The sequence below is a fragment of the Sciurus carolinensis genome, chromosome 1, assembly GCF_902686445.1.
Source record: "Sciurus carolinensis chromosome 1, mSciCar1.2, whole genome shotgun sequence".
In the NCBI taxonomy this organism is placed as follows: Eukaryota; Metazoa; Chordata; class Mammalia; order Rodentia; family Sciuridae; genus Sciurus; species Sciurus carolinensis.
In genome coordinates, this window is record NC_062213.1 from 129,065,578 (window position 1) to 129,087,160 (window position 21,583).

At 45.6% G+C, this 21,583-nt stretch overlaps 1 protein-coding gene and 1 non-coding gene across 4 annotated transcripts in view; both read left to right on the plus strand.

Annotated features, from left to right (window-relative positions):
- Positions 1 to 20,559, plus strand: part of Bcar3 (BCAR3 adaptor protein, NSP family member) — a 115,017-nt gene extending 94,458 nt beyond the window's left edge. For 2 of the 3 annotated variants that reach the window (XM_047565439.1, XM_047565444.1), the window contains 7 exons: positions 1,060 to 1,163; positions 2,220 to 2,869; positions 8,373 to 8,488; positions 12,568 to 12,739; positions 15,404 to 15,515; positions 15,745 to 15,957; positions 19,159 to 20,559. In XM_047565439.1, coding sequence (XP_047421395.1) covers positions 1,060 to 1,163; positions 2,220 to 2,869; positions 8,373 to 8,488; positions 12,568 to 12,739; positions 15,404 to 15,515; positions 15,745 to 15,957; positions 19,159 to 19,337 — 1,546 coding nt within the window. In that variant the 3' untranslated portion in view covers positions 19,338 to 20,559. Of the gene's footprint in view, positions 1 to 130; positions 275 to 1,059; positions 1,164 to 2,219; positions 2,870 to 8,372; positions 8,489 to 12,567; positions 12,740 to 15,403; positions 15,516 to 15,744; positions 15,958 to 19,158 lie in introns of those variants that run through there. The other variant, XM_047565447.1, reaches the window with a different exon arrangement.
- Positions 9,972 to 10,044, plus strand: Trnai-uau (transfer RNA isoleucine (anticodon UAU)). The gene has a single exon. It is a non-coding gene; the product is annotated as a tRNA-Ile (tRNA).
- Positions 20,560 to 21,583: the final 1,024 nt, after the last annotated feature.

Below are 21,583 nucleotides of genomic sequence, written 5' to 3' on the forward strand. Positions count from 1 at the left end.
TGCCACCCTCGCTGACGTCAGGCATGCTGGTTGGCTGGCAGCCGGCCGGCCCTAGGCAAAGGTGTGCGCTCGGCCAGGTTACCCGGGTGTTCCGCCGGCTGTCCTGGCCCTGGCGTCCGACTGAGGAGGGGTGGCCACTGCTTACATATCGCTTCTCTGAAGCCATTTCCATTGGAATTTGCCCTCTCTTGCCTTATCTCTGAGGGCTGGCTGGACTTCCTCTGTGGCTGGGAGTTTGGGGTTGTTTTGATTTGTTTCTTTGGTGCTGTCAAAGGTAGGAAAGAACTTGATTTCTGTAGCATTAGAATGTCTTATGGTAAGGCCAGTTAAAGTTAGTCTAGCTTGGCTGGTGGGGCGCCTTTTCCTCTAGACAGAGCTTCCACTGCTGGGTGCTGATGAGGGAAATTCCCTCTCTGAACTGGAAGGACAGACAGCAGGAGGAGGAATGTGGAGAGTTACCTTCCACCTCGTCCCTCTGTGTGGTGTGTCGCGCCTCTGGCTGCTGCTTGCTGACCACGCTCGTTGTTCTGTGGGTCCCCCGGGCAGCCAGGAGGATGGGTGTGATAGCCTCCCCTGCAGTCCTGCAGATGACTTGGGGGCTGCTGAGATTTGCACTGAAATGGAAAGTGCCCCACAGCTTCCTCCCAGCTGACACCGTGAAGCATTGTGGAAAACGCACGCTGGTTAAACAAGTCGTTCCCCCGGGGTCTGAAAGTAATTTTAGGCTCTGTTAAAAGTACACATTCCAGTTCATCAGATTTTCCCGGGAGTATCATGAAACTTTTACCCTGCTCTGTTCAACAGGATGGAAGGGCTCAGCGGAGGCACCCTAGGACTTAGCTGCCTTGGTCATGGGGGCGTGGGATGGAGCACACGGCTCAGTTGTATAGTAATCACCCCATCAGTAATTCCTCCTTCATGGACATTCCTTTACTGTTAGGGTATGCATAGCAATTTCATTCTGAGCAATTTTCTTTCCCTTTTTTAACTTTCCATGACGTTGCCTAAAGGTTTTACAGCTTAATGACATGTTTCTGCCCCGTTTGTCTTTGGCTTCAGGAATAAAGAGAAGAGCGGCAGCCAGCCAGCCTGCTTGGATGACATGCAGGACAGGAGGGCCTTAGCCCTTAAAGCCCACCAGTCGGAAAGTCACCTGCCTATTGGTACGTCTTTGGGAGTTTTCCAGAAAGAGGTGGGTGGTATGGCCCTGTTGTCCTGCTCCATCTAGTCACCTAGATTAAAAATGACCCAAGGCTCCATGCCAGCAGAGTGGAGGGGAAAGGGTTGGCAGGACTGTATCTGGTTGCAAAGCACTGAACTGGGTGCTCTATGCATGTGAACTTTTAAGCCTTGTAACAAGCCTTCAAGTTGAGTGTGATTATCCCCATTTTGTAGCTAAGGAAACGAAGGCACAGAGATGTTAAGTAACCAATCCAGCATCACCTAGCATTTGGACCCAAGTTTTCTGATTCCAAGTCCTTTGCATGACTGACTACTTCCTGATGAGTGAGCCTACTCCTTTAGTCCCCTCCCTGGGCAGAGGTGGGTGGGTTGATCCTGGGGCTCCTGGCAGAGCAGTGTCCAGAGGGATCGCCCTTCTCCATTCTCCTTTCAGAACCCCCAAAATGATATGGTATGGGGAAACCTAGTAAGCAAATACATTAATAGACTGTGGGGTTGTTTGGTGGTTTTTGTTTGTTTGTTGTTGTTTACTTTACATACGTGACCTTCCTTGAGACCCTGAAGTGATTTTTCCTAATGCCCCTTCATAAACCACTTCTGTGTGGATTGTGTCAATGTCTTTGTCTCCCTTCTAGCTTTCCTGTTCATGCTGGCTGGGATCTGCCCTGGCTTTGAGAGTGACTCAGGACGCTTTGTGCTGTGTGGCTGGAGACTTCTTTTCTGAGGGCAAGACAGCTCTGTTCCCTACCTGCCAAGCTCAACATGTTTTCCTGCTCTGACTATAACTGGCCTTCCATGACCATAAATGACCTTGCAACCCAGCTGTCCACGGGCAGTCCCTGGGATTTATAATTGCCCCAGGAGAGTTCTAGACTGCTCTGGAGTGGGCTTGGGCAGTCACACCGTTTACTTTGGGGAGGGAAAATTGAAACGCAGGGTTCTGAAGTGAGGGTTAGAGCTGTCGTGTCCCTCCAGTTCTGTTTGTTCTCTGATCTCCACACAGTGAGCTTTCTCTGACCTTCTCTTATCCTCCACAGGCTGTAAGCTGCCTCCTCAGTCCCCGGGCATGGAAACAAGCCCCTGCCCGAACTCGCCCGTATTCAGGACAGGCAGCGAGCCCACCCTGAGCCCAGCGGTGGTTCGGAGGGTCTCCTCAGATGCTAGAGCAGGGGAGGCACTGCGGGGATCCGACAGCCAGCTGTGTCCCAAGCCACCCCCCAAGCCCTGCAAGGTGCCTTTCCTCAGGGCTCCCCCATCCCCAGCTGCCTGGTTCAACTCCGAGGCCAACTACTGTGAACTGAACCCAGCCTCCGCTGCAGGCTGTGACACGGGAGCAAAGCTGCCCTCACGTGCCCACAGCAGCCACCATGCAGAACTGCTGACAGCCAAGCAGAATGGGGTGCCTGGTCCCCGGAACTCTGGCATCAACTACTTGATCCTTGATGGGGATGATGGGGCCAGACCTTGGGAACCGCCAGCAGCACAGATGGATGACAGACAGGAAGACAAGTTTGTGAGACCTCTCCTGGAGACTGTCTCCTCCTTCAGGCCCAATGACTTTGAGTCAAAGCTCCTTCCTCCAGAAAACAAGCCCCTGGAAACAGCAATGTTAAAACGTGCAAAAGAACTGTTCACTAACAACGACCCCAAGGTCATCGCCCAGCACTTGCTGAGCATGGACTGCAAGGTGAGTGCTCGGGCGCCAGGTTCCTCCTGGCCTTTTGAAGGTTTGTGAGGGTGTCTGTCCTGCTTCTCTCCTCCTTGCTGGTTAAGTGCTTTGCTTGTGTCTGAAGATAACACAGGTGTGGGGATTTATTTATGGGGTGGGACAACCTTTGTCCAGAGAGCTTGTAAACTTCATCTTGGACAGAGGGAGGGCAGGGCCCACTCCCTGCACCCACCCCTACTGGTGACAGTTGCTGCAGCAGACTCTCCTCCTCCCACCTGGCACTTAGTTAAAAATTCTCTCCTGGACTCATCCCCATCAGGACTGGCAAGGGCAAAGCCAAAGGAGAGTCAACCGTAGATGAAACTAGTTTTTGAAGTTGCAGAGCCTTGGTTATTTTTTATTTCATTATACATTATACTTAAGTACATTATATATTTTACTACTAAAATGGTCTTTAGGATAAACAGTTTTTGTTTTTATAATAATTGCTTGATTCAAAAAAATTACATGGATTAAAGATAAAATTAAAATCACACAAATTCTAGTTTCCTGGCAATCACCATTGGCAACACTTGATATATGAAATAATGTCACATTACCATTTGCTCTGTAAATAGATACATGCAAATAATGTATGCATAGCCTTTGTTTACCACAAATATGACCCTGACCTGTACATCCTTTTCCAAACCCTGGAATCTGTCACTGAAAGTCTTTGATGACTGTGTTTCATTGTCATTTTTCATCAGAGGCGTTTCTTTCAGGTGTGGGTGGCCTTTGTTCAGAGGCGGTCCCAAGGCAACCTCCTCCTTCACTGAGATATTTCTGGACAACAGGTGTCTCTGGCTGGGCAGGGTTCAGCCACCTCCTCAGGATAAAGTGGCTGATCCCTGCACATCTGAGCAGCAGACAAGGCCCCAGTGAAATTTAAAGCCCCTTTTCATTTGTAGTTTAGGGAACTCAATTAGCCTCAAAGGTCAGGGCTTATTTAAGAATTGGATTTTCCTTCCTGAGTCAGGAATTGTGGCTGGAAATCCAGTCTCTGAGCCCCTGCTCTCCAGAGTGTTCAGGAGTTGATGAAGGGCTCCCCAGAACAGCTTTAAGGGGCATTGGATAGTTGTCAATGGTCCTGGGGGGAAAATCCCCTTCCTGAAAATAGGGCTTGAGGGACACTCAGTAAGTGGCATACCTCACTGCCCAGGCCTGGGAGGTGGTCCATTCTGGGTGCGGCAGCATCTCTGCTAAGTGACCCTGAGAAGAAATTGGGGAAACTCTGCTCTGCAAAAACAAGGGCTTGTTGCATTAATGGGCTGGATTGGCGAGGGGTCCTTGGACAGTGCTCACAGGTGATCAGATAATTTGCCCTGTTTAAATGCTTACCTGACTTTAAAGCAAGCTAAACCTGTTTGGAGGTAAAAGAATTGAGGACTCCAGTTCTAGTCAATCAGTCACACTGAGCAGAACCTTGCCAAAAGGCCAGGAGTAAGATTCTCGACTGGCTTGTCTGCCTGGGTTCTCCATAGAGGAAGCTCCTCGTAGAAACAAGGGCCTGAGCAAACGGAACAGTTCCAAGGGGAATAAGTCCTTCTGTGGCCTCAGGTAGGGTTTGATGGTGCTCTAGGAGGAGGAGAGGTATATGCCCACTTCTTGCAAGAGGACAGGAACCTTTCCACTGCCTTTGACAGCCATGAAATAGAGTGAGTGTTGTCAGCTGAAGAACATGCAGTCCACCCCTCTCTTGCTGGGGTGCCTCTTGCCCTCCTGGTGGGACCTCACTCTCATGTCTTCCTTTGGGCACCCCTGGCAGTGGAGGAGCCAGCCTGGACTCTGCCTGGCCCAGCACCAAGGGCAGGGCTGTGTCCAGTCCTCCTTCCTGCCCTCCACCACCATTTCCTTGTTCTCTTCCTGGAACCAGCAGGCACAACCAGCATCTTTTAAGAGGAAAATTGTTCTCCACCCCAAATGTAGTAGTAGCCAGATGGGGCCACCCAGGAGTCAGAATCAGGCGCCAGGCAGCATCTGGGCTCCATGTTCCAGTTCCCACCCAAGCACACAGCCCAGGGATAGATGACTAGAAGGCCGGCCATCAGGACAGCAGAGGTCCTGAGAGCCCTGGAGCCTGCCTGCCCAGCAGTGTCCAGTCCCCACCCCCAAGGGCCTGGCTAGCGGCCACTCCCACAGGTACAGCAAGCCTTGCCTCACCCCATGCCCCACCCCTCTTCCACCTGCTCATCTTTAAGCAGTAGTTATGAACTTGACCTAAGGAGTGAGCTTGGCCTGAAGGGTGAACTGCTTGAGTCTGAATTCTCCTTGGCCACAGTGGCTGCAGGCTCATTCTCTCCCCATCTGTAAGATGGAACACAGGCTACCTAGTAGTCAGTGAAGACTAAGAAAACAATACAGGTAAAGCCCTGGCCACCTTGCCTGGCCCAGTGTGGGCACTGAGTGTTTCTTGGTGTTTTGAATTCAACCTTGACTGAGTGCCTATTATGTGCCAGGCTGGCTCATGATCTCTGCCCTGGAGAAACCCCACTGCTGTCTGATGGAGGCAGGGTGGGGAAGGGACAGTGATAGGGAACCTGCACCACAACCCAGGTGGGAAACGCTCTGCAGGGGAAGGCACAGGAGTGGTGGTGCTCCTCAAGCAAGGGGATAGGGAGAGGGCAGGGTGCTCTGAGATGAGTTCAGAAGTCCAAAGAGTTGACCAGACAGATGCAGAAAGCATCTTGCACTTGGCAGGAAGGCACATGTGCAGAAGCAGAAGCCATGGGAGAGAGGTTGGTTTACAGAGGATTCATTTGTGGGTTAAAGAAAGTAGGGATGGGGTAGGATGGGGAGGACCCTGGGGTCTTTCCTTTGGTATCTCTAAGTCTCTACTTTTGGGTTCCTGCCTTCAAAGCACTTTATCACTGAGTGAGGGAGACGGACCCGTGAGTGCCTGGGTATGGATCTGAATCCTCTGGCCGGGGAAGCGGAGCCAGCAAGCAAAGCCTGGCAATTTCATTGCACTTTATAAGGGCCCTTGGCAGGTGGGAGGAGGGCCAGGCTGGGCATCCATAAGGGCTCCCCCTGGGTCATGCAGCAGCCTCTGAAGCAGTGGCATGAGGAAGAAAGGGGAGAGTCCAGAGATCCTATAGACCTGGAACAGCTGAGACTCGAAGGGCAGAGGGCGGCTGGAATACCTGTCTAGGGTGTTTATGCCACCCTGCCCTGCTGGGTCCAGCCCACAGTTAGTGCTCTGTAAGTGTCCTCCCGCCTCCACATCTGTGAGCCACGCAGCCTTGGACACCTCCTAGGCTCTGCAGTGTGAATCCCCTTGTCCTGCTGGGCACAATGGCGCACGCCTATAATCCCAGTGAGTTGGGAGGCTTAGACGGAAAGATCACAAGTTCAAGGCCAGCCTCAGCAACTGACCAAGGCCCTAAGCAACTTGGTGAGACTTCTTCTTCTTCTTCTTCTTTTTTTCTTCCTCCTCCTCTTCTTCTTCTTCTCCTTCTTCTCCTCCTCCTCCTCCTCCTCTTCTTCTTCTTCTACTTCTTCTTCTTTTCTCCTTCTCCTCTTCTCCTCCTCTCCTCCTCCTCCTCCTCCTCCTCCTCCTCCTCTTCTTCTTCTTCTTCTTCTTCTTCTTCTTCTTCTTCTTCTTCTTCTTCTTCTTCTTCTTTTCTCCTTCTCCTCCTCTTCTCCTCCTCCTCTCCTCCTCCTCCTCCTCCTCCTTCTTCTTCCTTTCTTCATTCTTCTTCTTTTTTTTTTAAGTACTGAGAATTGAACCCAGGGATGCATACTACTGAGTACATTCCCAGCCCTTTTAATTTTTTATTTCAAGGCAGAGCCTACCTAAGATGCTGAGGCTGGCCTTGAACTTAAAATCCTCCTGCCTCAGCCTCCCTAGTCACTGGGATCACAGGCATACAGCCCTGCACCTAGCAAGACCCTGTGTTAAAAAATAGGAAGGGCTGGGGAAGCTCAATGGTGAAGCACCGCTGGGTTCAGTCCCCAGAATCTCCCCCTCACCCCTGCAAAACAGAATCTCCTTGTACAACCTGCAGCAAGTTCTCCTGGAAGCCAAAGAGGACAGATGGGAGGCTTCTCTTTCTCAGAACAGGGATTGCAGAACACCTGTTAGTACTTCTAGAACAGAGCGTGCGTGGATGGGAGAGTGCCCACAGAAGTAACAGGGTTTGGAACCTCTGACAGGACAGCTGCCTAAACACATGAGGAAGTGTGCGGGCCCTACATTTGGGGTGCCTTGCCAAGACCAAGGTGTAAATCTCTTTACCAAGGTCTGGCCAGAATTCTTCCCACTTCTACATGGCCAATGATTCATAACTTGTGTTTTCAAATAACTTGAAGGGGGTTTAAGGTCATTTGAATCCTTTGAAAGTCCTTGAGAAAAGTGAACTTAGTTAGCAATTGTGTTAGACAAGGGGAAACTGAGGCCCAGTGAGTGGAAGTGGGAATGCAGTGTGGATTCTGCATCCTGGACTGGGGTTCACCACTGGTAGCCATTCCAGGCTCATCCCCCTGTGCTCACAGTGGTTTCTTTGCTTAGCCACAGAAGTTAAGGGTCAGAGTTAATAGTATTGACTAAACTTCCAGATGTTTTTGTGGCCTATTATGAAGACATCTGCACTGCTCATGTGCCTGGGTAATTATGGTCGAGGAAAAGTTCACCAGATGGAGGAGAGGGGCACACTCCGTGTGTCCAGGCTTGGTTAGCCCCTTTGGGTCTGCGAGTGGTGCTGTCAGTCCGTCAGTCTGCTGCAGGACCCCGCAGCTCTGTTTAGAGACACACCATCTCACTTGTAACCTTTCACTGCTGTGTAGTAACTGTAAATGATCAACTGATGCCTAATTCTGATCAACTGATTACATAGACTTGAGATGGGTGAGGGCTGATGCAGACAAAGACTTTGTTTAAGGGAAACCTCTCAGGAGGACGTGTGGGTGTGTTTGAGAGACTTCGGGTTTCAAATCACCATACATGTTTTTAATAGTTTCCAGACATACAGTGCATTCACTGCGCCCAGGAGAGGCGTAATTAAGGGTAATAGCAGCCAGCCACGGCAGTTAAGTGAGAACATGAATGGCAAAGCCCACAGCAGAGGGGAGCTTGGACAGGATTTTGCTTCTGCGCTGCAGGGGATGGTGGACTCCACACACGCAGCCCTGCTGTTGGCAGCAAACGATGCAGCAGGATCCAGCCTGTGTCAGACAAAAACCCAGAGAACTAAACCGTTCTCTGGCTGGGAAGGAACAAGTACCAAATCTGCAGATTCTGTAGACCAGTTTGGGTGTTTCCCCAGTCTTTCTCCCCGCTTCTTAGTTTTATATTCTAATATGTGTATTAAAGTGCCCAACTACATAAAAACCATATTTTTGGACACTGCTATTCATGAAGAAATGCAGCAATGTAAGGTACATCCCCACTGTCCCAGTTTAGTGTATTTCTTTTCACATGCTAAATATGCGCTGGGGCCAGCCCACTTCCTGATCCAGTGAATTTCAGCTTTGCTCCTGACAGGTTGCTAGGATACTTGAAGTCTCCGAAGAGATGAGGAGGAACATGGGCGTGAGCTCAGGGCTGGAGCTCATTACCTTGCCTCATGGACACCAGCTGCGCCTGGACATAATTGAAAGGTGAGCAGTGCTGGCCTCTGCATTTTCCACCCTTTCAACTCCTTTCAGGTGCCAAAGCAGCAGGTTTCAGAGGGAGAGAGAAGCCACACCAGTCCTGTCTGCATAGTGTCACCTGGCCCCAGGTGACTCTTCTCAGAAGCCTGAGGAGAATAATTTCTGGAGATGCACAAAGAGACATTGCAGCACAGGTCAGGGAAGAGGATACCTTCCTGGCCCTGCTCCTGGAGGGGATGGGTCAAGAGAACAGCCTGTCTGAGGCCAGTGCCTGACGGGCGCCAAGCTGGGGCGCTGTAGCAGCAGAGCTCTCCCTCTCCCTGCCACCTCCAGCCCCTCGGGTGCTGCACACCTTTATCTCTTTGGAGTTTAAGGTTCCTCAAGGAATTAGTTGAGAGTTGGTTCTGAACAATGTTTTCTTTGAAGGGTTGGCAAAAAGGGAGTCAGAGGACAAGGGATGCTGGCACTCAGCCCCTGGGCCTCCAGAACATCAGTCCTCTTATGAAAATCCAGAGTCCTGGGTGTCCATTAAAATGCACATGTGAACGTGGGATGTTTAGAAATTGAAGGACACACAGGAATATGTTTAAGAAAAGAAGCACAAGACTAGATTTTCATAATACCACAGAAAATGGGCTTTGGGACACGTTAACAATAAAGGGGGGGGGACTCGGGTTGTAGCTCAGTGGGAGAGTGCTTGCCTGCCACATGTGAGGCACTGACTGGGTTCAATCCTCAGCACCACAGAAAAATAAATAAAATTGAGGTACTGTGTCCATCTACAACTAAAAACGTTTAAAAAAGAAGAAGAAGGATAAAAAAGCTGATTTAGGCAAGACTGTCCGATTATCTTGTTTTTTGTTTTTACAACCAATGCCCGAGGCGCCATGACTGACTGCCCTCGGCTTTCCATGATGTCCTGGGTCATAGCACTGTTTCAGTCCAACTTTCTATGGTGACAGAAATGCTCTTATCTGCACTGACCACTATGACAGCCAGTAGCCACATGTGACTCGTGGTCACCTGGAACACGGCTGTGCAACTGAGGGATGAAAATCTTTGTTTCTTGTTTACTAGTTTAAGTACAGATTGCCACACGCAGCCCGCAGAGGTCAGCCCCAGGAAGTTAACACTGTGCCTCAGGGAGGCTGCAGGGGGTCCACAGAGCTGCTTTCAAGCTGATGTGGCTAGTAAAGCTGAGAAGACAACTCCAGTACAGCAGCTGCTTTGTCCTCACAGCTGTACATGCACACCTAGGACACTCCCAGAATGCTGGACTGTGGGATCGGAGCTTAGGAAGAGCCTGGGCCCTTGGTTCAGGTGCACCTGTGGCTTTAGCTCTGGGGCTTCTGAACTGGCCTGCGTTTGGGCATCAGGCTTCTAGATTCTAGCCACCTCCCACCTGGTGCCTGGCTCCTCCCCTTGTTGTCTGGGCTCGGCAGTCACTGTTGTCTCACTTCCCTGTTTCTCAAGTGGTACATTTAGGGCTGGGGAGATAGCTCAGTTGGTAGAGTGCTTGCCTTATAAGCACAAGGCCCTGGGTTCAATTCCCAGCACCACCAAAGGAAAAAAAAAAAAAACTTTGCCCCTCAAGTGGTACATTTATCCTGGAAGTTCCCCCAGATTTCAGGCCTAATGAGTCTGAACCTTATTTTATGAGTAGTTTGAAGTGTGCAGGGACATGGATTCTGGGCACCAGCAGTCGCCCAGGTTTGAGGCTTCTCTCTTGACTGTTTTCTCACTTTCACTCTTGTTTTTATCCGTTTCTTTATTCTCCCGATCGCTGCTTGCCTGCCGCCTGACTCCTTAGCTTGTTTCCTGTCCAAGATTGACCTATGGGATCTTTGCACAGCGTCTGGGGAGTGGTTTGATTAATTACAGTGTGTCACTAAAAGCCAAGGTCATTGGGGTCTTGAGCCATGAAATGATATCATTCTCTAGCCTTTGAAAATCAAATACAAAACCACCCTTATTTTTAATTTACTGTCTTGCTTATTGTGGGCACACTGAGCTGGAAATGGCCCTCGTGTAACAGTTGAGTGTCTCCTGCTGCTGACTGTTGATGTGGATGCCACAGACCTGCTGTCCTGAGTCATTCACCGCTCAGTGGTGTACTCAAGGAAGTTCTGGGCAAATAAATGGATTCAATTACCCTGATCCAACACCAGGCCTTAAAGGAGAGCCTGAGTTGGGTGCAGTGGCACTTGCCTCTAAACCCAGCAACTCTGGGGAGGTTGAGGCAGGATAATTGTAAGTTAAAGGCCAGCCTGGGCAGCTTAGTGAGACCTTGTCTCAAAATAAAAAAAAAAAGGACTGGGGATATAGTTCTGTAGTAGAGCATTTGCCTAGCATGTGTGAAGCCCTGGGTTTAATCCCTAGCACAGAAAAAAAAAAAAAAAAAAAAGGAATCAGGAAAAGAAGATAAATGGGAAAAAGGAAAGAAACTGAGACAGGACACCCAGGGAGAGAAGACATACAAATAAAGACAATTGTAGTAACAAGTGCTAGTCATTAGGTGCCTATTATTCTTATACCCACACAGTCCCTTTCTCCCAACACTTGCTCCTGTTTTACAGCTAAGAAAACTGAGGAGTCAGGCAGTTTGGTACCGGTGTAAAGTCACACCACAAGTTAGCACCATACACAGTTATGTACAAATACTTGGAGATGGAGGAGTTCGTTGCTTATTTAACAAACATTAATTAGTGATGCTGGGCACTACTGCCCTTTGCTCAAGGAAGGCCAAAGAGAGACCAACACACCTGGACTCACACACAGCAGGGCATGGAGTAACAACACCCTTAGCTGTGAACTTTCAGGACAGCATAGCTATATTTTAGTTCATAGCTATAAATTGGGCTTCACCTTCAGCAGTTATACCATAGCCTGGAAAAAATTGATGCACTCTGGCCCAATGCAGTGAACTCCTGGGTCAAGATTTACAGAGGGAAGGAAAGGCACAGTCTGTGCTTCCTGCCACCCACTGACCCCATACTTATCCATCCCATTGTTATGTAAAAACTACCCTGCTTCCTTCAGAGTCTGTGAGTTTGACCCAAGTAGTTTAGGATGAGAAAAAAGATTGTTAAGAAAAACAAGATTTTTATTTTATTAGGATCTGATCTTTTCTCCCCGCCCCTTTTCTTTTTTTTGCACTGGGAATTGAACCCGGCGATGCTTTACCACTGAGTTACATTGCCCATCTCTTTTCATTTTTTATTTTGATACAGAGTCTCACTAAGTTGTTGAGGCTGGTCTTGAATTTGTCATCCTCCTGCCTCAGTCTCCATGGCCCCTGTGCCTGACTGGGGTCTGATCTGATAGGCAAATTCCTGCCCGTCAGCTATTCAGTCTTTGTCCACATCTCATTCATTTCGTGGCCTCTTCACAGGGGCTAGAGAACACCATTCCTAGCTCCTAGCTCCTCCCTTTGCTCTGTCATCCATGTCATTTTCAAGTATATTCTCTCATTTTTCTGTCTTTTCTGTTCCCCTATCTTGGGGCTCAGTGAAGATGGCTCCAGGCTTCCTTGAGGGCAGGATTCCCAGTACGTGTGCATGTTTTAGGAGGACGTGGTGTCTCCTTCAGCTTCTCACAGGGTGGGTACACAGGCACTTCTGAGCAGCTTTGCCCCAGGAGGTCTTCTTCATGACCCCAGGTCCAGGGCCCTATGTTGGGGCATCTTGCTTTGTTGGTTTTTTGTTTGGTTGGTGGTATTAGGGATTGAACAAAGTGGTACTTTATCACTGAGCTAAATCCCCACCCCTTTTTATTTTGGATTAGAGTTTCCCTAAATTGCTGAGGCTGTTCTTGGACTTGCAATCCTCCCACATCACTGGGATTACAGGTACACGCCACTGCCTTGCTGGCGTCTTGTTTTTGAGTGTACCATGCACCCTCTGTGGCCTGGTCAGTGGCACAGGCTATCTACTCAGGTATGGTCCCTATTGAGACCAGACTGACCTGCCAGCACATATCACAGCAATAGCAGCAAATGGCACAAAATGAGTCCTGTTCTGGGCCAATTTGGTGTAGTTTTCTTCTAGTCCCACTGACCTGAGTCTGACCACTGATCTCCTCTTCAGACACAACACAATGGCCATCGGCATTGCAGTGGACATTTTGGGCTGCACAGGTACTTTGGAGGACCGTGCAGCCACCCTCAACAGGATCATCCAGGTGGCAGTGGAACTGAAAGATGCCATGGGAGACCTCTATTCTTTCTCAGCCATCATGAAAGCCCTGGAAATGCCTCAGGTAAATTTCCGCTTGCTTTGTGTGGCCACTCTGGCATGTGCGTATTTAGTGTTTTGCAAAGAGGTCTGCATACCTATGCTTGGCAAATCACAGACTATTTCAGTTAGCCTCAAAAGATAAACTGAGTCTTAGTGAAAGCTGTTTCGATTAGGAGACAACCAAAAGATGTGTTCTAAGTATTCCTGCTGTTTATAAAAACAGTGGATAGCCAGGCACGGGGGTGCATGTCTGTAATCCTAGCTACTTGGGGGTCTGGGGCAGGAAGATCCAAGTTTGAGACCAACCTGAGCAAGTTAGCAAGAGCCTGTCTCAAAATAAATACATTTTTAAAAAAGGACTAAGGATGTGGACTAGGGATGTAGCTCAGTGGTAGAGTGCTCCTTAGCATGCATGAGGCCCTGGATCCAATCCCCAGTATCAAAAAAATAAAACAGTGGATAATTGTTGCCAGTCCACACTTTGATGTACAATAACAAGAGTTATCCTCATGAACATTCCTTGTTCCTAGAGAACCATTTGGAGAAAACATTTGACTGAAGTGTGTTGTATAACAAAGAAACTACTCCCATCTGTCTCAGGAGGTTCGTGGCCAGTTTGGGGTAATGATTGGGAATCCGAGGCTTTTGGGGAACCTCTACCAGAGAATTCCTGGAGTGGTTTGTCTCAAAGTATTGTTCTCAGACTGTCTTGTTAAAATTTCTGATTCTGGCACACTTGCTATAGAAATCAGAACTGCTGAAATTGGGCATTTGAATTTGTCTGCATTGCAAGGATGAGTGCCAAACATGAAAACCTGCATTTGAAATCAAACAGGCCTCCTAAAGGAATGCCACCTTCTCTTTTTTGTTCTTTCAAGCCCTAGGTGCTTGTAGGACTCAGGTTAAAGTCCTGCATGCCAAATCTGCAGTCAGTAACACCAAAAACTGGTCTTTTAGCTTGGCTGTTTCATAGCCAAATTGTCTCTAAAATCCTGCCAGGTCCTCACTGAAAATCCATTGGTGCCACTGAGAGAAACAGCTAGTCACGTGTCCTGCAAGTTAGTGTGGTAGGATCATAATTTCCTTAAAAGCAAGAAGCTGAACAACTGAATGCCTTCATTAGAAATTTGGGGGAATCAATTAGGATATTTCAAAAGCTTTAAATAATTGAGGTGCGCTGGAATTTTTTAGGATCCATATTTGAAATACGTAACAAATTCTTCTATATTTCCAAACTTATTTCTACTGTGATGAAAGGTTATTTTTTGTTCAGGTATTTACATTTGCATCACATATATTTTCCCTCATCCAAAACTATCTATAATTTGACAGCTGAACCCACAGGCTGCACTGTATGTAAATTTCTCCAGCCAAAGCTTCCTGAGAACATGGTACAGGGGATATTTTGTGGGATCACATCAAACTCAGCAGCTCTAGGCTTATCCCAAACCACCCCAACATGCCTTTGTGGGTGTTCCAGCTCCAGCGATGTCAGTGAAGGTCACAGTTCTCCAGAGCATTCAGGACTTGGGGCAAGCGAGGGGACTGCTGATGGAAGGAAGTGGCCCACCAGGGAAAATCCAGAGGAGAGTCACAATCACATCATTTAGACCTGCCCTGCTGCCTCATCTGGGAGTGGCCCTTAAGGAAAGGCAGGCAGCATGGGGTATGGCAGAGGAAGACCAGTGACAATGTAGACCTTCCTCTTGGACTACAGGGGAGCTCTGTGAGACCAAGATGAATCTCAGCTATGCCAATAACCAGTTGAGAAACCAGGGCAAGTTACCTAATCTAGTCTTTTGCTGATCTGTAAAATGAGGTCAAAATACCTGCCTCACAGGCATTGCAAAGATTAAATGAAATTCTTCAAATACCTCACATAGTGTTTGCTCTCATTCCCTAAATACTAGTGTCCTTTCTTGTTATTCAGAAAACAAAGACATTTAGGCCTATTGGTTTTGTGGTATGAGTGGGGGACGATTTATCTTAGGATAGTTCCGTCAGTAGCATATGCTGATGTTGATTGTATTGTCCCAAAAGAAATGAAAAAGAATGAGCAATGGCATCACATGGTCTGCGCTGTCTTCTGTGTGCCTCAGACATTACAACCAACCAACCTTAAAATGCTTTGCCTCACAGTCTCATGCCTTACGTCAGTACACCCCCACAGTGGACACGCTAACACCTGCACACATTTAACACTCATGCATTCTGACCGGCAGCTCCACTTCTGAAAATTTATCCTCCAGATATTTTCACACATGTGAAACCATTGGGTTAGTTTTGTAATAGCACAATATGTTTAAAACTTACCTGTAGGAAACTGAACTATGGTTTATCCATACAGTGGAACACTATGTAGGAATTTGACAAGATAAGGCTATTCAATATGTATTTATATGGAATGATTTCCAAGTAGGGAGAAGACCTATCATGTGATATTTTTAAAAGGTGTTCATGTGCCTTTTAAAAGGCACACGTAAATGAAGCAGTTGAAAGCAGTCTCTGGGATGATCCATTAGAGCACTGAACAGGGGCGATGGGGGCGGGTTACCTCTTCTCCACACTCTCCTTTCAGTTGCTTTTGACATTTTTACCATGTGCATGCTTCACCTATTCCAAATTTAAGCAGAATGATGATTTTTTAAAGGAGCCTTTTTCAAGACAACGACTTTCTTTTTTCTAGATCACAAGGTTAGAAAAAACATGGACTGCCCTGCGGCACCAGTACACCCAAACCGCCATCCTCTATGAGAAACAGCTGAAGCCCTTCAGCAAAATCCTGCACGAGGGCAGAGGTGAGCAGGGAGGGCAGGGCCAGCGGAGGCGGTTGCGCCATTCATGTCCGCGTATGGCTGGACATATCATGAGGCCTCTGTCACCTGCAGGACTGTTGCTGGCTCGAGGCTTTACCAGGTGACAGCCTCACTATCTGCATTGCTCTAACAAGACATAGGCTACCAGGCACCTCAGTCTGATAACTTTCAACATAATATGATATAGAAAATTTTATTCCTTATTCTTCAGAATCCATGTGTGTCCCCCCAAACAATGTGTCAGTCCCACTGCTGATGCCCCTTGTGACTTTAATGGAGCGCCAGGCTGTCACTTTTGAAGGAACTGACATGTGGGAGAAAAATGATCAAAGCTGTGAAATTATGCTGAACCACTTGGCGACAGCCCGATTCATGGCCAAGACTGCGGACAGCTACCGGATGAATGCAGAGAGGATCCTCGCAGGTAGGAGCTGTTTTTTGTTAAGTCACTCTGTGTAGTAATTGGAATGAAGGACTGAAAGAACAGAGATGCCTCAATTAGGAAAAAAGACCAAGGAGGAAAGATTAAGGCATGGGAATTCCATTTCCTATGACTGATTAGTACTTCCTCTTAATTCCAAATGACTCAAGTGTCCCATTTCTCCTTATGTGTTCTGACCGTGATATAAACAGCATCAAGAAAGAATGCCCACAAGTATCCCTAGTAAATGGGATTGAAGGAGCTGGAGTTTTAGCTCGACTTCATTCATCTGCATTCCTAACCCAGTCACACTGCTCTTAGCATCTGACCCAAACTGGAAAGTGTTGGGCAGAGTGTTGTATAAACTGAACTTTCTTATAAATACTATGCTAGTAGAAAGCAGCTTCCTCAGTCAACTTGATAAACATTTATCAGACAGGGTCCATGTGCAGCAACCAGACTCAATGGGTGTCCTCAGAGTGATCAGAGGCATTAAGTGGGTATTTCAGTGCATGTGGTAAGTGCACGGTGAAAGTATTTTAGAAAAGTAACTAATTTGGACAGAGATGCAGGCAGAGGAAGCATGTTAGGATAACTCTGCAAAGAAAAAATACCTCCCTGAATTGCTAAAGTATAAAAGTAGTCAGAATACAGGGATTCCAATCAGAGGGTCGAACATAAAGTCTTAAGAGAGCCTGGGAAGAGTGGACCCCACATACTTGGGTTTGGACTAATGTAAAGTGACCTGGGGCATGACCAGCTATGCTGAAGGGGAGGTGATACAGCTTCTCATGAAGGCCACAGTAGGTGTTGTACAGTCAGATTTGTTTTAGAGTGAATCACCCTGACTTCTGTGTAGAGGAAGGCTGGGGGCAGGGCTGAAGACAGAAAACCCATACAGGAACAAGGGCTTCACTAAGGCAGTCATCAGGGATGGCTATGATCTCTTCCTTTTATTTTTGTAGTGCTGGGGATTGAATCCAGGGCCTCGCATATGCTAGGCAAGCACTCTATACTAAACTACATCCAAAGACCTTTCAAAAAAAAAATTTTTTTTTATCTGATTTTGAGACACCGTCTCAAGTTGCCCAGACTGGACTTGAACTTGAGATCTTCCTGCCTCAGCTTCCCGAGTCACTGGAATTACAGGCATGTGATTTTTAAAACTCTTCAAGGGCCCAGAGTTTGATACACAAAATCAAGAATGGTGTAGACAGGACACCATTCAGGAAAGGCCTATTCATTTCATCCTAAAAGAAAGTTGTTGTCTCACAACCATAATTTGGGACTGAACAGCTTGCACAGTATCTGTTGTAGGTATAAGTACCACATACCTGTTACTCCTCCTGCCCCCAGAAAGTCTTCAGGTTTGGCAGTGTGAGACTCAAACAACAAAAGACACAATTCAACAGAAGTTAAAAGTGCCTACTTAAACAAAGCCAATAAGTGTATTATATTGGCTGTTTCATGAGCCAATATATTTGGATGGGCTTTGAGAAAAGTGTGCTTGAAGCTGATGTACAGCATGTCACTTTAAAGGCAGCTGATATGATTTTTCAGTTGATCCTATTGCATGTTCCCATTGCTGGAAGTGAATGTGAATTAAGTAGGGGCAGAGTTTGGCTCACCAGCGTCCAGCCTCGGCTCAAGGCCTGTTAACTGAATGAACAGAAGTCATTAGTTGGTTATCTAAGATATTTTGGTATCATCAGGAAGGGCTTCTATGTTCTGTCCATCCTCCAGATCCTATGGACTAGATGGTAGGAGTACATTTACTATAACTCTGGCTAATAATTCTCCCTTAGAACATAACAAAGAATCAGGAAACAAGTCCACACAAATGGTTGTCAGTTGGTTTTTGACAAAGGTACCATGATAATTCACTGGATAAAGTATGATCTATAAATAAATGATGCTGGAAATATTTTTTTATCCAAAAAAATTCATCTCAACCCTTACCTGATACCATATGTAATAATTAGTCCAAAATGAACCATGAACCCCAAACATAAGGAGCTGAAGTACAAAGCTCCTATATGAAAACATAAAAGAAATTCTTTGGGTCCTTGAATTAGACAAAGATTTCTTAGGACACAAAAAGCATGAACAATAACAGAAAACACTGATAAAACTTTGAACTTTTGCTTTTCACCACTAAGGGCAAAGGCAAGACAGAGACCAGGAGAAAGTATTTTCTAAATGTGTATATCTGATAAATGACATATCTAGAATATAGAACTCTAAATACTACATCAGAGAGGATATACAAATGAGATTTTCAGTGCATAAATCATTAGGGAAACGTAAATGTAAACCAAAATGAGATACCACCACACTAAAATGGTTACTATTAAACAGAATGGCAAAACCAAGTTGCAGAAATCAGAAACTTCTTATGTTGCTGATGTGAATATAAAATGATAGAACCATTCATGCATGAGTTTCTTTAAACACTTACCATGTAACCCAGTATCCCACTCCTAGAGAAATGAAAACACATGTCCACCCACAGACTTGTACATAAATGTTGACATTATTCACAGTAGCCAGAAAATGGAAATAATTCAACTGTCCATCAATTAGTGAATAGATGAGCAAAATCTCATATGTCCACTATTCAACAAGAAGAAATGGACTGATAATATGTAAGATGTGTAATGATCCAATCATAATGCTAAGCGAAAGAAACCTGAAAAATGCCTGTATTGAATAATTCCACTTATGTAAAATTTCTAGAGGAGGCAAAAGAATAACAGAAAGCAAATCAGTGGTTGGCTGAGGCCTGGGAACAAATAAGGATTGGCTGCCAAAAGGTAGTAGAAAGCTGTGTAGGGTGAGGGAAGTGTTATAAAACTGTGCGAATTTACTATCATAAATCAAACTGCACAAAATATATGAATCATGATATGTAAATTACACATCTACATAGTTGTTACCAACAAAAACATGATCCCCTGAACACTCCTCACAGCACTACAGCCCACAGTGGCTTGTACACAGAATTCATTCTGTTATGTTTTAATGGGTTTACTTAATTCTCTGAAGATGGTGGATGAGTACAGCCTACATTTTTCTTTGGGAGTATTTTTTGAAGTTCTGAGAGAAGATGAAGTTCATTTTGGTACTATTTAAACAAGTTTTTGGTTATTTTGAAACACTTTTTTAGGCAGAACTGAAGTAACTTATTTCTATTGTTTTGACTAGATTTTCAACCAGATGAAGAAATGACTGAAATCTTGAAGACTGAATTTCAAATGCGATTGCTGTGGGGGAGTAAAGGTGCAGAAGTCAATCAGACAGAGAGATATGAGAAATTCAACCAGATTTTAATAGCCCTCTCACGTAAATTGGAACCACCTCCTGTAAAGCAGGCAGAGCTCTGAAAACTTTCCAGGGAGCCGTAGGGTATTATTTCAAGCTTCTCATCGGATGATGATGTGTAAATCTCAAACCCAAGTCTTTACTATTCACAGGACATTAAATGTATAAATTGCACAGAGCACACTTATTTATGAATTGTTTAAAATTACTACTGATTTTTAAATAATTTATTATTAAGGTAACTATTGCTAACATTGATCAACAAATTTAAGAGAAGACTTAGCTATGTTGGCTGGTTGATCTCTATTATCACAGCATTTGACCATTTTAGTTTGAATTCCATGTCATATAAGTGTAAATAGAAGAGTTTAAAAGCCTGAAACATTTCAGAGGTATCAGTTGTATGATATTCAAGTAAATGTGAAAAATGTAAATAGTCATGAATGAAAATATATGTTTTTGGTGAAACTGTTGTATCTCATCCCTTCAATATTAAACAACTCATCATAGTATGATAATTCTACCTCCTGACCTCGGAATGCACTTTTGTCTCCTAGCCACTTTATCCCAATAGTAAACCAAAATTAATAAAAGTGGCATGAAAATTTTAAGATTTCTATTTTAGGGGACAGAGGAGAAGTGATACAAGGAAGACATTGGTTCACACTTGACCTCTGGTGCTTGCTAGTGAACTTTGGCCTACCTCAGTGAGTCCCATGTACAGCACAGCAACTCTAAGAACTGGGCATCTGTGGATGGTTTCTATTATATTTCACAACATCTCTCCAATGAGGTCACATCTCCCCCATGGTCCACTTATTCACATGCCACTCTCTGGAAACGTCTCAAAGACATACTCAGTATGTCTAGGTATTCCTTAATGCAGTAAAGCTCACACCTAAAGAGATGAATCAAGAACCTACACGTGAAAGGCAAAACCATAACACTTTTAGAATATAGTTTTTTTTACTTTGAATCAACTAAGAATTTTTTAAAGTAGAAAAATCATTTGAACTATTATTTCCTCTAGCTGATAAGAACAAGTTTCCTAGGTTTGACTTCCCAAAGGGGATATTTTCTTGTTAATTAGTACCCTCTCATTTTTTTTTTTCCATTGCAAAAAATTCAGAACACATGATTTAAAAATATTCTGTCATTCTGCCACTGTCAAACATTGTTTTCTTCCTGGTAAATAATACTGGGGCTATACCAACTTTTGTCTGTCTTTTCTCAAACAGGGTGTGACAATTTCTTTACAATATTAAATAGCCTTTGAAAACATGACTTGTTTGTTAACAGATATTACACTCTATCTTAAATATGCCTACTAGAACCAAGAATGAGACCCTCTTTGTGGTCTGTAATGCAGTGGGAATATTAGTTTCAAATCTTGTACTAGTTTCCTTAATGTGGCCTAGAATCATAAGGCCCCCTTCCCCACTTTTTTTTTTTCCTTTGCGGTACTGGGGATCAAACCATGGCCTTGTGCACGCAAGGCAAGCACTCTACCAACTGAGCTATCTTCCCAGCCCCTTTCCCCACTTTTTAAAAGGCACCATCACATATTTTTTTTTTTGGCTGGGAAAAAAACCTAAGTACACTTCTATTTTTGGCAATATGGTGGTTCAGATGTACTAAAACGAAATTCTGATAAATGTTAATAAACATACCTTCTACTATAATGTTGAGTTTGACAGAATAAAAAAGAAATCCCCAAGGAATATGCCTCCCCTTCTCGGTCTCACCCTGAGAAGGTACAGCAAATTTAACTGTCAGAGAACCTAAAAACCTGGGAAGACCTAGAGAAAAATACTCATGTCAGTTCAATGAATGGGAGACTGTCTTGGGAAAGCTGAATGTGAAATGCCCCCAAATAAATAGGAATCCTGAAAGAGTTCCTGTTAATGGGATGGGAACAAAATACATCAGCCAGCAAAGGGTGGTAACCAGGTATAAATATTCTGTCATTCTGCCACTGTCAAACATTGTTTTCTTCCTGGTAAATAATACTGGGGCTATACCAACTTTTGTCCATCTAAATATCATATCTTCATATGAAAAGAAACAGAGGAATTAGCTTACACAATTTTTGAGGCTAAGAAGTCCCACAACATGCCATCTGCAGAATGGAAACCCTGAGATACTGGTAGCATGGCTCAGTTCAACTCCAAATGCCTGAGAACCAAGGAAATCAATGGTGTAGTTCTCAGTCCAGGGCTGAAGGCCTAAGAACCTGCGAGCCACTGGTATAAGTCCTGGTGTCCAAAGGCCAGGGACCTGGAGTTCCAAAGTCCAAAGGCAGAAAAAC